General features: G+C 45.4%; 1 protein-coding gene across 1 annotated transcript in view; it reads left to right on the plus strand.

Annotated features, from left to right (window-relative positions):
- Positions 1 to 355: 355 nt before the first annotated feature.
- The window catches only part of NXPH1 (neurexophilin 1), a 291,391-nt gene continuing 273,901 nt past the window's right edge, over positions 356 to 17,845 (plus strand). Inside the window, exons 1-2 of the mRNA XM_055314891.1 lie at positions 356 to 504; positions 1,351 to 1,514. Of these exons, the coding sequence (XP_055170866.1) occupies positions 1,461 to 1,514 (54 nt within the window). The 5' untranslated portion in view covers positions 356 to 504; positions 1,351 to 1,460. The remainder of the gene's footprint in view (positions 505 to 1,350; positions 1,515 to 17,845) is intronic.

Genomic DNA, 17,845 nt, shown 5'->3' on the forward strand with positions numbered 1-17,845 from the left:
TTCCGGAAGGCCAGTGCTTTCTCCCTCCAGTTCAAGTCCCGAGGACTTGCCCAGTCTCCTCCCCTTAAGTCCTTTCCAGCATCCTCCGGCAGCCTCGGGAGCAAGGAGCGCCGGACTGCTCGTCCCGGAGCCAGCGCCGGCGGTCCCAGTCGGTCCGGCGCTTTCGCCTTTCTCCCTCCCTTCCTTGCTCCCTCCCTTTCTCTCTTCCCCTCTTTTCTCCTCTGCTTCCCCCGCCCTCTCTTGCCTCTTAAGTTTCCTGCACCGTGAATCCAACTGTTCCGAGCCTAGGCTCCCACCGAACCAAGCCTGAGCGCGACGCGGGCACTGAGACGCCGACTCCGCCGAGGCTGGACGAGGCAGCGGGACCGGTCCGCGCCTGAGCATGGAGATGAAGCGCCAGGGAGGGCATGTCCGGGGCGCCGGAGACGCCAGGCCCGAGTAGCTCCTCCATGGAGCCTGCCCAGAGCGACCCCTGCTCGCCGGTTTCGCCCCCAGCCCTGTGCGGTACGTACACTTCGCCTCCACAGTCCCGGAGAGGATGTCTTGGGGCGGCGCGGTGGGACACCGCGAAGGGGCGGCGGGAGGGCCACTGCTTGGGGGACAGAGTACGCCTGGCGGGTGACCTCACAGACCCGGGCAGCCTTCCACTCTAGAAGTTAGCGACTGACGGTGCCCCTTGGCTCGAAAAAAAAAAAAAAAAGTAGTGCCAAAGGATGTGCTTGTATGCGCGTGTATCTGTGCAGAAGGGTTGCCTGGGTAAACTGAGCCCAGCTTTACTGTATGCAAATTGCGTTCCCTTTCCCCACCCCCACTCCACCGACTGTGCACCCACCGCCTAATCCTGGTCAGCTCTACCTACCCCTTCCTCTTCTTGTGCACCCCCCCCAGTCTCTCTCTAGCTCGCTTTCCCTCTCTCTTTCTCTCTCTGCTGGTGTGTACGTGTGTGAGCCCTGCCAGGGCTGGCGAAGAACCAGCCGCCGCCTTTAAGTCCGAGCCGCCCGGCCATCAAACACTAGGGCAGGTCCCGCTGCCAGAGACGCTTGGGCTCCCAACCAGCTTGCACGCGTCTCCGTGTGCCCCGCCACCTCCTGTCTCCACCGCCCGGGAAGTCGCACCCGAGGAGTGCAGGGCGCAAGGAGCCCCTCATCCTCCTACCCTCCTGCCCGCCTGCCTGCGGTCCGGGCGCTCGCTGGTTTCAGGCGCTGGATTTACTCGCTTTTCAATTTTTCCTGCCCCCCCCTTCCTGGTTTTTGGTCCACCCCTCCCCTCCACGACCCCCTTTCCTCGCTTGGTCGCCAAGCCTAACCTTGCCCGCGTGGTCATGGGATGTCTAATTTCATTTGTATCTAGGCTGCTGAGAGCGCTCCTTGCTCTGTAGAGTGGATGTCAGGTGGATCTATGTTTTTGAAGGAACAAAGACTCAGCGAAAGCACCGCCGAGGAAGTTTGAGACGCGGGAGGATGCAGGCTGCGTGCTGGTACGTGCTTCTCCTCCTGCAGCCCACCGTCTACTTGGTAAGTCGCTGCCGATCCCGCGCCCCCGCAATCCCACCCTGGTCGCGAGGCCAGACAACCGGGGGCGCACGGGAGGAGGGTGAGTCCGCCAGTTCAGCGAGAGCAGCGTTCCTGGCGACCGTGTTGGAGCAACTTTGGCAAGCTGGTCTTTGGATCCCTGCGGGATTTTCCGGGGTTCCCACCCTCCTATCTTGCTCAAGTCTCCCCTCTTCCTGCGTGTGATTCTGAACAGCGTCTAGGGCGCCCTGGACACCCAGAAAGCGAGGAAATAGTGGGACGGGATGATTTATGGGGAGAGAGGGCAAAGCGAAAGGCTTGAAGACATGGAAACTCTCATTAGTTCATCCACAGAGTTTGAACGAAAGGAAATGGAGGTAGGGAGTGCGGAGCACGAATCTGCCTAGGTCTGTGACTTTGAAAGTGCACCCACCCACCTAGTCCCCCAGTTTGGAGATACCGCACGTAAAGAAGTGCAAGGTAACTTTGTTCGACCTGTAGGGTTCAGAGGATAAGTAAATCAGATAACAGCACCACAGGCGATGAGATAGAGTTAGGTCAGGGATGCCCCGGCAAACATGCAGCGGCTCTCCGCCCTCTCCTCCCAATCTCTTCTTTCCACCAGATAACCGAACCCCAGTTCCAGCGCCGAGCTTCTTACTAGGGAATGGCAGACCTTGTTATCAGGAAAATACTAAGCAAACCCACTGCCTCAGTCTTTCTGGAGTGGAGTTTCGGGGGTCTGGATTTTGTGCACTGTTGGGACTGGAGGTGGAGGTGAACTGGTAGCTGTGGGCACCGCGTGGAGCCAAGGCGGAGAGCATTTTCCCATGTCTGGCCTCAGGGAGGGCCAGGGACACTCGCACCCTGCTGGCGAAGTTGTGTTCAGTGCGCTGACTCCCCATAGCTTATTTCTGAGCCACAAGAGTGCCCTGAGGGCTCAGTGTGTTCTGACCAGGGGCAAGGAGCACTGGAGCGGCCTGAGCTCTCTGACGGGTCTGGAAAAACGGGAGAGAGGGGCGGTGCCTTCGTCCCTCAATCCCAAGAGCTTCAGACCCCACAAGCCTGGGAGCAAAAGTGTTGCCAACCCCGAAATTGAGAGCATTTCCCAGCTGTTGCCCTGGTGCATGTGACTGCGGGGCTGCTAGTTGTGTGAACTCTGTGTATGTTAATGAGTGTAAACGCGTGTGTGAATATGTATGTGAGGGTGTGTGCATCTCACGGGTCTCAGCTTCACAGTCCAAGAACCCTCGGTGTTGCCTGTCTTTGCATCTTTATCGCTTGACTGTCGCAGCCGCGGACGCCAGAGGGCGCTGCACGTCAGTGTCCTCGCCTACAGGACACCTTGGGGTAAACAGGTGAAAGCCAGGGCAGCCAATACAAAAGAATAGCCTTTCTGACTCAGTCACCGAAGTCTGTGCCTTTCCCGGCTGGCTGGAACGCAGACAGAATGCAAAAATTGTCCTTCCCATTTCCCATCTTCAATCATTCTTGCCCGCACCTGTGTCCAGTCAACCCACTGACATTGAGAGCCTAAAGACCGGGGGGCAGAAAGTTTGGCCAGAGGAAATACAGCAATTGCTTATTGAAAGAAGGGGAGGACCGCAAAATGGAAGCTACAGGGGAGGGACATTAACGATCCCCTTGACCATGGAAACCCTCCTGCCCCTTTGCTCTGCATACCTCTACACCTGACCTGAACCTCAGGACTGTTCTTACGTCCTTGGACTGTTGCTTACACACGGCAAAGGCTCGTGGCTGTGGTGCAGTTTATTGCTTGGAGCAAGTGTTTCGATAGTCTGGAAAATAATCTATCAAAAGCAGAAGTGAAATCAATACGTTGTGTTAAATTTTAAATGTGTTTGTTGGCAGTTAAACCGTTTTCCACTCATTACAACAACAGTGCTGGATTTATTCTAATGCGCTGCGTTCTCAACAACAAGCGCATTAATTCTCCTTTAATTGTAAACTGGGAGCATTTGAAAACCATTCAGTGTGCAAATTATGCTGATTCAATTACCGTTTAGTTACAGACTTCATTACCTGAATGCCTTTTGGCAATACGGAGAAAGGAGACAATTTTTCCAATTTCACTCAAAACAATACGAAATGTGAACAATAAAATAGAGAAGGCGATTTAGAAGTCCATTCTTTTCTCTCCGATCTAAAGTTGTTTTGTGTGTCGGGGATTAGAAACCACACGGCACCACAAAAACAAAAGGCTGGTGGCTGTGACCCAAGGTAGTATTTCCAGGGATTGTAACCCCATAGTTATTTGCCCACAGAATTCCAAGATATTTTCCAGGAAGAGCGGGGACTGGTTTTTACTATGGAAATAAACTTAAAGAGGTGAATTGGGCAGGAAGGACAGGTGTGGTTCTAGGCAGGTAAGGAAGTGGAGAGCCTTGATTAAAACTCTAGGGCAATGAGGCAGACCAAGTAATGGTCAAAGCTTCTTTCTCCATCTCTTTTATTAAACATCACATACAGTAACTGAATTTATCATTTTTTTGTACCTGTATCTTAGAACATCCCAGATCTTTGCAAGAAACTGCAATAGATGCATGCAGTTTGTCAGGAATTGAACTGCTTCAAGTTACACCCCAAGAAGGCAGGAGTGGCAAAAACCATTATTTTATCTTATTTTTTCTCCCTGAGAGACCATAAACCAAGAAGGAGTTTAATGAGTAGTTTTATATCTTTAAGAGCTCACACAACAAGTTAAGTGAGAGGGTGCTCTATATATGCATTGCCTCCTAGCTGATAGCACAGTACACCTTTCTCTTTAAGCCCCCGGAATTCCAGTTATGTTTTCTAAGGAGTGATTGTCACATTATGTTCAGGGGACAAGATTTGTTTAGGTATCTCTTGTACAAAAATATTCCTGCTTCTGCTTATAGAGAAATGCCTTAAATATTCCCAAATTGGCGATTAAAAAAAAAAAAGAAAAAGAAAAACAATTCTCTACCTAACAGGTCAGGGCTCTGTTCTTAAGCCACACTCTCCTGCCTGGATTTGAGTGAATGTTTTTAAAATGTTTCTTGGCTCAGGGTTCTTTGAATTTCTGTTTTAGCTTAAGGATTTGAGTGTCTTTTTTTGTGTGTGTTTATTGAGAGATGTGTCTGTCCTATTTCAAACTGGAAGCTTATTTAGTACTGCAAAGCAAAGTTAATTAGAAATGTGTCTACAAAGTAACCTTCTGAAGCATATTAGCTAGGGATAATGGGGATAACTTCAGCCATAAATGCAGGGAAGTAGGAAACCATTTTTTAAAAAATAAAGGCAAGGAAATTTTTTGTCTATTGAATTTTGTGTACTTATTGTAGATTTTAAAGTCTCAATTTAGTAGGAGAGGAACCTATGGCATAACAATACTTGTTTAAAAATAAAAAAAAAAAGGTCCTGCAATCTTTATTCTCCTGTCAGTTCTGGACTGATTCCAGGATGTTCTCAGTATGATAGAATTGGGTAACAGGACAATGGGATTTTCACTGAATTGAAGCACACATTGGATAAACTAGGAATATATTGTTTCTGGTTCTGAAGAAAGGGAGTTCTAAATTGGGTTCTTTTTGGTGGATCAAACGGAAGAATAGGCCAGGGTACACAGGGAGAACACCTGCCAGCAGAAAGCAGAGGTGTCTTGTTGGGGGCTCACCTGTGGCAATTTTCGGAGTTCAGAACTGAATCTAATGAGCTCTCCCTGGGCATGTCAACAAAAAAGTTACTCAGAAATTGAGTCCAGAGAATCTGGCAAGGGGTTGCATGATGTTATGGTGATCAGTCACACATCCACAGTTCTATTTTTATGAGAAGAGGCTTCTTATCCTCCAACTTAGATCCCATCAGTTCTGCTAGAAATGAAAATTGCTAATAATCTAGTTGCTTTTTTAACCGATATGGTCAAGAATTGAAAAATTCTTTCTAAACATTGTCCTTAAAAAGATTTTGAGTCAATTACTCCCTCGAATTTAGGGTGTCCTTAAAATGTGAATACCACACCAATTGTTTAATAGAGATTAAAGAGTGATTAATATATCCATAGAATACTATCTCTTTACTATTAGAAGCCAGACAATTTTGGTGAATTTTACTCAGTGTGAAGGTGGCTGTTAAGAACTGAGGAAGGTGAGGGAAAAAACAGCAGGAGAGAGACCATCAAAGTCTGTCCTTTGGACTAGGTATGGGCACTGTATTTACATCCTTTGAAAATTAAGCCACTGTCCACTGAAAATTTTACAATTTGAGCTTATTCCTGAAAAGAAGAGTGCATTAACTCCCTAACAGTGGCTATTCAGTGTTTTCTATTAAGGCCAGTTCTTGGAGGCAGTACTAAAAGTTCCCTAACACCACTGCATTTTTCTATCCCACATCAGCGTTCCCGATAAAGGGAGAATTAAACCTAGATGTTTGAAGGATCCTGTGCCCCGGGAATATAACATGAAAATTTATCAGTCCCAAGACATATTCTAGGGCTCTGTGGGAGAACAAGTTGCTACTATTCCAGGCATTTTCCTGAAATGTTCAGTTTTCCATTGACCAAGAAAGCAGCTCCTCCACCGGTGTGTGGGAAGCACTTGGGTGGGTTGCCCTTCTGCCACACTTCAGGAGGATCATCGTGGTCTGGGGCCTTCTAGTGATAGCTTCTGGGAGAAACTGCCTTCAGTATTAGAAGGGGGAAAACCACAATTACTCCAACTTTCTCAGCTGTATTTTCCCAGAAAGCCATTAAGTTCGTGGCTCCTCTTTGTGTGAACTTGATTTCTATTTGGCTTTGAATTGTTGACGGCTATTTCCTTCTTAATGAAAGTGTTGTCTGGGTGAAAAACATATCTGGTGGCAGGAAAATTGGTTGATTTTTTTGAGATAGGTGCCCAATGTCCTACTTTTCTATCTGAGGGAAAATTTTCTGCAGACTACAGAAATTGACAGCATTGTCCAAGTAATAACCACCGTGGACAATATTTTCAAAAAGACATTTGAGTGATGAAAGCATTTGGATATTGCTTTTTCAAATAAGCAATTTTCTGTCTTGGCCTTCTTTGATTTTTATAGGGGGTGGGAGAGAAGGGACCAGGGATTGGCAAAGGGAAGCCTTCCTGGTTTCTCCCAGTCCTGAAATATTGAGGTGCTCCTCAGCTTCGCTTGGAATTCCGGGGTCTGAAGAGCGCTGAGTGGGATTGGCTGTCTAGGCATTGATTTTGAGAGTCAAGAGGGAATCTTGGGAATGAGGAATGACACTCTTCTTGCACTCCTCTGCCCAGAAATAAAGCAGATGGAAGCTTTGAAAGTTGCATGCTCTCAAGCGGCTAGTTAGGAAGTCTGCATTCTTTCCGAGTTGTCTGTTGGTTTTAAATAAGGTGCCTGGCTTTGATTTGATTCCGGAAAGTTCCCTTAAAGCAACCAAGTCCTTCTGGAGCCTCAGATCTCCTACTAAGACTTGAACAGTCTTTGCCATTTTAATTCATAGAGGGAGGCGGGCTAGGCGCGGGTCGGGTCAGCTGCTCCCAGGAGCAGCGGGGTGGCAAGGCGGGTACGCTCTGTCGCCTACCCCTGCAATCGCCTGGCCACCATTCCTTAGGTCGGGACAAGTGTCTGCAGGAAGTTGCGGTCTTGATTTATCCGCTGCTCAAGCTTCCGACCAGCTTGCTCTTTTTCTCTATGTCAGCACTAACCCCTCCCGGAGCTCGGTAAACAAGGCGCGCACATTTGTTTTCTGCCGTCGATTGGCATGTTGACGACTCTGCTTGAAGGAATGTGACAATAAAGTGGGAAACCAAAGCTTGGCAAGCACTTAATCAAGGATAAAAAGGTTCCGCTGTAAGGATGTCACTCAATTTATTGTGAAAGTCGAATGAATTACGTTTAATGAAAGTGCTCCCCAGATGAATATTACCAGCAATTTCCTGAGTTGGCTCTGTCAGCTCGAGATGAGGAAATGCCAACCCAGATCAGAAATGAGCGCCCATCTCAATTACTATGCAAGCTTTCCAAGAGCGGCTTTTTATTGAGATAATATATATTGGCGGCTTCTTCGTGCCCCTCCGCGCGCCTAGGAGCGCATTTGCGCGTTTTCCAAGTTTGCCATCTGCTCTCGAAGGTTGCAGGTTGTTGTTTATACTTCTAATGAGTGCGCCGCGTTTCTGCTGCGGGCTGGAAACCTAATTACCCCCTCTGTAAACAGCCTTTTTTTTTTTTTCCCCTGGTACATTTTGTTTACTATGGAGGTGCGGGCTGGCGGGGTTGTCGTGGGGGTGGGACGGAGAGAAATCCTTTGCTCGGGTGCCCTGCGTTGCAGAAAGTTCCTTTGTCATTTAGTCCGGTGCTCTGGGTGGTGGAAAGCAAGGTGGCGACCAGAGCGGGGGCGCCGGGAGAGGGGGCAGGGTGGGGTCCCAGGAGCAGCGGAGGGTGCATCCGCCTGCCTCTCCCGCCGCCGGTAGCGAAAAGTCTTCTAACGCTCCAGCTTCCTTTAAATAAATGAGGGTATTTTACTTGTTCAAGCCGGAAATACGACGGGGAGGGGAAACACAGGCCGCAGCCGGAGCACATCACCTCATCTGCATGAGAATGGAGAACCGAGAGTCTTTTCATGTACAGCTTCTTTCTCCCACAATAAGACAAATTGCTGCTTAGAAATACCGAGTGTTTCCTTAGAAACTGGCTCGTGGGGGCTCTGCGCGTCCCGGTTGAACCTGACTTCGGCCAGGCCTGGCCCATCACCTTCGCAACCCCAGTGGATTTTGACGGGAAGGATCCGAGGTAGTGGCGGTGAGGGCCGCAGAGGGAGGCTGGGCGCCCTCGCCCCAGCAGAGGGAGGGGGCGTCCTCCCGGCCCATCCTGCTAGGTCTCAGGATCCCTCCCCATCCCACTGATTTTAAAGGCCATTTCAAGTCGTCTTCTACAGTTAGAAGCGAGAAACTTCCTTCGACGTAGGCTTCATACCCGAGAACCGGCAACTCAGCCCTCTCCCCAAAGCCGCAGAGTGTTCGGGCCCCGGGAAGTTTCCCAGCCGGAGTCGCTGCCGCCGCAGCTGCGCGCTCTGTTTTCCGGTTTTAGCCTCAGGTGACCTCGAGCAATCCCAACTGGCTTGAGAACACGCGGCTACAGCCGTCTCGCGTCTAGACCCCCAAAGCAAGTCTTCACACCAAAGCGTTGCTTCTGCGGAACTTTTTGCGGACGCCGCCGAGCTTCGGTGCTTCTGGGGCAGCAGGCAGGACTGCAGCAGTTCTGGGGAGGGAGGTCGCCGGCGCCGAGAGGGAACGGGGTCGCTGGCCGGTGGCGGAGCCAGCCCGGCCCGCGGAGCGGGGCTTCAGGACCACGGACAGAGCCAAGGCTCCGCCCCGCCAGGTGGCCGCCGCCGAGCATCCCCGCCGCCGCGCGAGCTCCGCGCCCCTGGAAGTGGAGTCGGCGCTTTCCGCGGACACTGTACCGCCCAGTCGCGACTCAAACCCGCCTCCCCCTCCCAGGCGTTCGGGAGCCCTGAGCTCGGGTCGCTAGGTCCCCAGCGTTTCCTGCGGCCGGATCAGCTCGTTTGCACCCCTTCCCTCCCACCCCCGTCTCCGTGGCTGCGGCGTCACGTGACTACCGCAGAGTTTAGGCTGAACGGAGGTGAATCCTAGGTTCCCCCACTTTTCTCCTCTCCTGTCCACATTCCCTCGCACAGTTGGCTAAAGCTCCCCCTCCTCCCAGGCAAACATGAATGAAGTGATGTAGAGCTCCAAGGCTTCTTAACAACGTAAAAGTCCCGTCTGGCACACAAGGAAACGGAGGGTACGGAGAAGGGAAGCAACTTTCTCGCCGGAGTAAAACCTCGCGGGGGCAAGTGACTCGTGCCCTATCTCCCACCTGCGGGCAGCTCGGCTGGAGCCACAGAGACACCCTCCAGGACCAGGCGCCCTTAAAAAAGCGACGCGGGTGGAGGGTAGGAAGTCTTAATTATTATGAATTTCTAAAGGAGCAGTAATTATTCACGGGGAGCAGGACAAACCACAGCCCGGGCAAAGGAATCGATATATTTCCTATCGAAAGTGCCTGGCTCGCTTTTAATGCAGACGAATTGGGATGCAGCCTCATTATTTTCCGTGCGGTTAGGCTCCCCGGCGTGGGGCCTGATGCAGCGTGGAATCTATCATCATTAGAAGCAGGATGGAATAGGGGGAAGTTTCTCCCTATTTACCTAACAAAACAACAGACAGAACCCCAACAACCCCCAAACACCCTGACACAACCGTTGCCCCGCCTCCCCTTTCCTTCCTCCACCCTCCTTGTCCGGCTTGCTGTTGCATACTCTCCCCTGGCCTTTCTGAGCCTTCCAGAGCCAACACTGCGGCCATTGAAAGTGTGCGCAGTTTCTCCTTGGCTGTGGTCACACGGTTGATTTGGTCCAGAAATAATAAGCCCGGGAGTACCCAGAGTTGGCGCTAGGGGTTCTCTGTGTCAAAGGCGAGGGTTGGCTGAGAAGTTCTCTCTGTTTCTCTCCCCTTAGTGCAAGCGGTAATCCTTTCAGGATACCTAATTCTGCAAATCCCCTCTGCATTAAAGGAGCAAGAGGTCTGGCAGGCAGTGCTAGCTTCATCAACCTGTGTGAGAAGCCAGCTTGGAGAAAGGCAAACCCCGGAGAAGAGAACCAGTCTGAAGGTGAAGAGAGGCGGAGATCTGAATAGGAATGGAAAGGAAGGTTCAAGTGCAACGCTTCCTCCGTGGCCTTCTAGGAAGGCCTTCCTCTTTTGATTGAGAAGCTGGCCTTTTGCCGGCTGGAAATGGGCCCCACCTCAACCCACTAAAGATGCTACAAGTGTCCGGGGTCCTGCCTAGTGACTTGCACAGCGTTTTCCTATTTCTACCCATTTGTGCAGCCAGAACCTGGGCACAGTCTTTCTTACTCTTAGAAATTGCCTGCTGCCTCTAGTGGGCAGCTGCTGGGTTTAAAGTTGTATTCTTATGTGGATGTCTTCACTGTTTCCTGCAATGCTTTGCTCTTAGGTCAACAAAGAGGTGTGTGTGTGTGTGTGTGTGTGTGTGTATTTTTGAGTGCTTGGTCTTCATCTGGCTCATCCCTTCTTTATAACAGATCAGTCTAGCAGAGAAGATAGGGTGTGGCACTTAAAAAAAGCTAACTCCTCCTCCTTAATTGCATTAAAATTAATAATAACATCTTTAATAGCATTAATGAATAGAAAAACTAAAATTGTGCATTTCCAAGCCCTAGAGTAGAAATGATACCCTTTACTCCTTGGATTTTCTTTTCCTTAGAGCCCAGCGTTTCATGGTATATTGTGATTACCTGAGTGTCTTTGTTTCCTTGCTGTCAGAGACAGCGAGCTAACTCAATACCAGGACTGTATGATCTACTGACATCATTTCCTCCCACCATCTTCATTTTTAGAGGCTTTATAATTAAACTCTGTGAGATATATGTAACATGCATCCAGCGGAGAGCCTTTTTATTTATATTTATGTAGCATGCTGAGGAAGGAAAATTAAGGAAGTACTTATATTGAAGTAATAAGCCTGCTTTGATATTAGCAGGAATGTCCTTTTAATTTACTTTTCTCAAGTCTAAAGACTATCTCTGGAAGACCAGACCCCACAGTCATGTCTTTTTAAGGAGAGATTCCAATAAAGTGAAAAGACATTTATTAGCTTGTACTAACTTAGTGGAACAAAAGGCCCGGCTAACCACTCACTGAAAATGTACACTTAGCATGGAAAGTTGCAGTATGATGCAGGAAGCTGAGCAGAAAGAGCTAGCTGGAAACATCCGCAAGGCCCTACATTTTTCTCTGCCTCTCCCTGCACCTAACCCATCACAAGATACACATTTATACATAGTGTAACAAGGCCTTTCAGAGCCAAAAAAAGACATTGCATGGCAAATTGGGAGGGATTTTAATAAAACCGAAAGTCACAGTCTAAAAGGAAGGAGACAGATTTTCTTCTTTAAGATAAGTTATTACTAAGAAAAAATTATGATAGAAAGGCTTGGAGAAAATTTACTCACTTAGAAGAGTCTTTCTCTTTTCCAGGTTAAACATACACCCATACGCACACAGCAGAGCAAGATTAGATGTACATCTGTACATCTCTCTTTGAAAAATTCCGTGGGAAATTATAGCAGGGAATTCTTTTGTTTTCTAAGTTGCTGGCCTTGCAATACCAACTTGAGTTTGACAGAAACATTTCCTTGATAGGAATCTGGTTACTGACACTATACTGTTGTCCTGTTTATGTCAGTATTTTCAGCTATAGAAGGAAAGCAACTTTGGTAAAGAAACTATTGGCATGACAGTTTGAATTCTGGTTATGTATATATACACACACGCCAACCTCTCTAGCCGAACTTTAGAAAATGATTCTTCTTCCTTGTAACCTTGTAGCTGAATGTTATTGGCGGCCCACAGGTATATAAAACAGCTTATATAAAATTAATGGACTGCTTTACATTCACGATCTCTTACTTGTGAAGAAGCCCTTGTAAAATATCACATCTACTTAAAATAGGAAGAATATAAAGTCAGGTTTTGTGTGCAATCAATAGTTGTAAGTGGTTCGGTGAAATATTTGATTGTTTTGAGTGAGTTTGACAATGTGATGGAAATTTATTGTCCTTCTTTGTGCACTGATGTGCTAATCATAAGGCTGCCCCTCTTTTATGTACTTGACCAGTTTTGAGACTGATTATAAGACTCCCAGGTAACATCTAAGTACACAACCAAAATTTTAGGAAAGATGCATTTATTGATTTGCCACTATTACAAGGGACCACATAGTGGTCCATGGACCACTATGAAGAAAAATAAACTGACCCTCCAATACTGTGTTGTTTTCTTTAAAATGATCAACAATATACTTATTGTTTTATTGGAGTTGTATACTATGAATACTTAAGATGCATTTTTGAAGAAGAAAATAAGTGGAGGTTTTAAGTTAGTCTCAAACTTCATAAAAAAGACTTTCTGAATATAGTAAAATTATTAAAATAAATCTCTTCAGCTACTTTGCATAAATGTGGACAAAATTTAGAAAAATTGGAGGTCCTCATTCTTTTCTTTCTTTAGACATGTATTAAAGACCATGTGTTTCTTTATTTCATCACTTGGTTTATGGATCTTGAAGACATAAGCCATAAGCCTCACTACAAATTTCTTTCCTCTTTCTTTCTATTTCCTTCCTTCCTTCCTTCCTTCCTTCCTTCCTTCCTTCCTTCTCTCCCTCCCTTTCTCCCTTTCTTTTTCTTTCTTTTTAAATTGTGTATTTTCATTTAGAGAGTGAAGCCTTTCTTTTCTTTTGCCTGATTAGATTGAGAATTATAATGCCAAAAGCCATAGTTATGTTTTCAAAAACTTCTTCCCTCTTCCCTCTATTTCGTTCAAAGATTACCTAAAGTAATCAGACTTTTTTTCTCCCTTTCCTCCTCTTTGTAAAGATGGCCCTTGTACTATTGTGTTAATATCTCTTTTAAATAAGAAACGGTGCTGCCCTAAATTACCAACTGGCTATATTCTTTGCTGATGCTGCTCAATGCATGATGGAAAACTCTTAAAAAAACATGGGCTGGATTACATGAATTCCATTACACTTTCTGTTTGAGAAGTTTTCAATGAACATACTATAATTAATCCCATATTTGATTCTAAATCTATTTGTAGAATGGTGAGCTGTGATTTGTTGATGGAGCAGCTGTGGTGTTGGTAATAGGGCTATATGATCTCTAAAATTGAAAATATAAAATACCTTTACTCACATATCCTTTTCAGTTATTTGTGTATAGTTTCTCACACCAGAGCACCATCATTTATTGTTTTACAGAATTAAATTCAGAGAAAGATGCAACCGTTGCATTTGAAAGGAAGTTATTCATGCATAGTCAGTGTAGTATTTCTCTGGTCTTGATGTGAAACTTAATTGCTATTGATGTGATTTTACAGAACATGGCAGAGTTTTTGCCTCTTTCACAAGAAATACATAATTGAATGATGAGTGCCTCATGTTAGATTTTCAACCTTATTTCTTTTGGTTTAATAAGGCAGAGTTATGAACAGCTGCACCAAAGAGCCAGCCACAATCTCTAGCCATTATCAAACTAATGCAGATCTGGTATTAGCACAGATGAGCTGAACTGCCTCTTTTGGATCTGTAGCCCTGCTCTCTGAAATGTGCTGGAGAGTGGAAGCATGAAAAGTGAATTGTTTGGCCCAAGATGTTTAATCCTGCCTTGCATTCTTGACTGAAATCCTTTACAATTAAAATGATTCTAAGTAATATGTGGCCAGATGTATATACACATGTCTCAGATTGATGGACTACCCACTCCCTACCCCAACAGCTTGCTTCTGTTCTTTGACCAAATGGTGAAACAAGAGGCTTTAAAGGAAAACACACATGTGGAAAGATGGCTGATATCCTACCAAGATATACTGTACTGCTTCCACTAGGTGGATAATGTCATGGCCTCTGTGCAATTGTTAACACTGAATTTGTTCTTGGTAGAAATAGGGGAGTTATGAAGTTATGATAAGAAAGTGGAGGACTTCTGGGCTCCATGAGGACCTGGCCACAAGAGGGAGAAAACAGGCCCCTTTCCAATCATTTCAGAACCTCTCCCTCTCTCTTTCTCTCTCAGATGGCTTACTTCAGTTCTTAAGGGAAGCAGCCCTAAAAAAGACTTGTTAAGAGAAAGGAGGGAAAGAGAATGGCAGTGGATTTTCTTAATCCTGTGACCCTGGACAAACTTTTTAGCTTCTCAGACTCCATTTCCTTGTCTGTAATATGGGCCTAACAATACTTTCTATCCCATATAGTTATTACTGAGGCTTAACTGAGTTAATGTGCTGTAAAAAGCTTTGAAAGGTGCATGATGCATGGGAGTGGCGAACTAATAAAGAAAAAGTCTTGTTAACCCTTTAGACAGAAAGGTGTCTGGGCCAGGTCTCCTGTTCCCAGCAAAGCTCTTATGTGGGTAAAATGCAAGGGCTGACTCTACCCTAGGACCATCCTATCTTTGGTTTCTCACTGGCTTATTGCTGTAAAGTTACCCAGCGTTGCCCAGAGAGCCATAAGTATTTAATGTGAATAGTAACCATTGTGACTAAAGCCAGAAAAAGATGGCTATTTCCACAGCAACTGTTTTGAAATGAAGATACAAGTCATTGACAGGCCTAATGAACAGATTGCCTAGTTGAGTGAGAATTCTTGTGATGTTTTAATTTTAGGTGGCAAACAGTGTGAACATTTATTAAGATATGATTTAAAGTATTGATATTTATGAGCAGTAATGGCTTTTAATTACTTTTAACACTTGACATTCTCTTAAAATTTGTGCACAAGGTAATCAGAACATCTGGCCTACTGGTTTTAAAGCCCAGGGACCTCTGGCCAAGGGATGTAGGCTACTTTTCTCCATTAAAGTTCATTTTAGTTGAATGTCTATATGTGGCAGCACTGTAAGCTCCCGGTAATACTAGATGAGATAATTTGATAGGATGAGAACCACAGCACCTCTCTCCTATGCTGCTCAAAATATCTCCTATCTGCCACCATACCCCTCCTTCCAAGGCATTGCCCTGGGTGCCTAAGAAGAGTTCCTACATAGAAACAATGTTTTGTCTTGTTTTTGACATGATAATTGGGAAAGGTGTGGGATGACTTCAGGGGATAAAATGTTCCACATTCCTCTTTATACCTAGAGCCTGGACTCTTTTTAAATTCACATTTAATTTTCTCAATCCTATGATGATAGGTACTCTTAATATGAGTAAAGTATTATTAATATCATTAGCGTTAATATATTCCTATGACCATCGAAGTCATATCATTAGTAATACACCATTTTATAGATGAGGAAATTGAGGCATTGAGAATGTCTCTGGTGCAAAGTGGTGATATTCTATTCCAAGCAGTCTAATTCTTTATTTTTTAAAAAGATTTTATTTATTTATTCATGAGAGACCCAGAAAGAGAGAGGCAGAGACATAGGCAGAGGGAGAAGCAGGCTTCCTGCAGGGAGCCCAATGCAGGACTCCATCCTGGGACTCCAGGATCACTCCCTGGGCCCAAGGCAGGCGCTAAACCGCTGAGTTACCCAGGGGTCCCGCCAGCCTAATTCTTTAAATTGCTGCACCGTATTAGGTGTGTGTGCGTGCATGTGTGCACGTGTGCATGCATGGGCACACATAATGGAGGGGGAGGGGGCTGAGCCTTATTTTAAAGGTTTTGAAAGAAGTAATTGTTGCTTTCCACTTTAATGGACATTTCTTTTCCACTCCTCTGAGTAGACCTTACTTGGGTAGGTGGAGTGTGTGCATAAAATTGCTGTAGTGTTACCATAATGTATTAGTTTTCATTACATGTAGTTATTCTTGAGGGGCTTCCCATCAAATAGGAGACACAAGGGTAGCAAATGCAGGTTTGATATTATGGTTGTGACTCAAGCTTGTGTTGATGACATGTGGGGCACAGTCTCTTTAGGACATCTGCATCTATTGACCTGACGGATATGAAAAATGATCCCTGGGCCTCAGGGTAAGGTAATAAGTGAGATCAGGGCATAAAGCACAATCCTCACAGTCATCTGTGATGGAGTTTAAAATGATCCATAACATCTGTATCCATCCTAGCAAATCATACACCTGTTTTGTGAATTACTTGCCGTATCTGGACAGGAAGAGGTGGGGAGAGGAGAGCAGAGCTTATTTGTAAGAAGATAAATCACATGTAGGAGGTATAAACTCCAGTTTCTCCCATGGCGTTTATTCTCATGGGTCTTGTGTTCCAACAACTTACCAGATATAAAACGGAGATTCAAATCCATACTTTTTAAAAAAGATTTTATTTATTTATTCATGAGAGACACAGAGAGAGGGAGGAGGAGACACAGGCAGAGGGAGAAGCAGTTTCCTTGTGGGGAGCCTGATTGATGTAGGACTCAAGTCCAGGATTATGTTCTGAGCCAAAGGCAGACACTCAACCACTGAGCCGCCCAGGTGTCCTGCAAATCCATATTCTTTTAGGAGTAAGATCTTTGTGTGATGATACAAACTAAGAAACTTTATTTTTTTTAAGATTTTATTTATTTGTTCATAAGAGAGACGCAGAGAGAGAGAGAGAGAGAGGCAGAGACACAGACAGAGGGAGAAGCAGGCTCCATGCAGGGGGCCCGACGCGGGACTCGATCCTGGGTCTCCAGGATTCCACCCTGAGCCAAAGGTGGCGCCAAACCGCTGAGCCACCCAGGGATCCCCCAAACTAAGAAACTTTAAAAAAATCTGTTTAGTTTGATACCTTAATGACATAGTAGTCCCAAATATTCAACTAGTTTAGCTTAGGTATTTTTTTTATCATAGTCTGGATATATGATTTAAAAAAATAGAAAAATGTTCATGAAATATTCTATAGAATTACTCATGTTGGATTTAGACATTTTTTCTATTTCTGAAGGATAAAAGTAGATCCAAGATATTTCTGTCCAAAGTAGAAGCCCTCTGGCATGGGATGGCAGGAGGAGAGCCTGGTTTCATTTCAGTCTTGTGCTACATTTGACCTTGGGAGAGCTTAGTTATGCCTTAGGGCAAAAAATTAAATGTTCCATTTTGCAGCAGTATCATCTTTCACCTTTATGTGGATTTAAAAATGTAAATAAAATTGCTTTCTGTAAATGGTATACATGAAGGTCATATTCATATTCTCTGCAAGAATTCAAAATGCCATTTGACCCATCATTGGCTCAATAGATAATAATGTGTTCTATTAGTTTCTAGTAATCTACTTTTTAAGCATTTTATGGCCCAATATTTTTATGCCTAGTTCCTAGTTTGTGAAATAAGAAATCAGAAATAAACCTTTTAGTACTTCATTGTAGATTTATTTATAGAATATATGTTTTCAACTTTGAACTTATAAAAATTCCACATCTTCCCAGAATACATTTCCTTAGTTATAAAAGTGGTCTGGCTGAAAATCTACAATGAGAGAAGAGTGTACTCTTGAAAAATTTTGAGGGGTCAAGCTATTCCAGTTATAATCTGAAAAGCAGAGTGCAACCACCGGATTTAGAAAGTTAAGTAACTGCTCTTCTCTTTGAGGAAGAGGGTATTTGAATTATTTTCATTGAAATTTGGATAATAAGACCCTAATAGATCCTTGTATTTAATTGTCATGATTTTGATCGTTAATGACTTTTGATTGCTTCTTCTGGAGGCACCTGTCAGCCATCTCTGAAGCACAGATGGCTTTATCAGCAGCAGTAGGAGTTTCTTTTTCTTACTAACCTTTAGCTGAACACATTTTTTGGGGAAGATGAGAAGACCAATGTCATCCTAAGTTTTTCTGTCTTTGGG

The sequence above is a fragment of the Nyctereutes procyonoides genome, unplaced genomic scaffold, assembly GCF_905146905.1.
Source record: "Nyctereutes procyonoides isolate TBG_1078 unplaced genomic scaffold, NYPRO_anot_genome, whole genome shotgun sequence".
NCBI classification, from domain to species: Eukaryota; Metazoa; Chordata; class Mammalia; order Carnivora; family Canidae; genus Nyctereutes; species Nyctereutes procyonoides.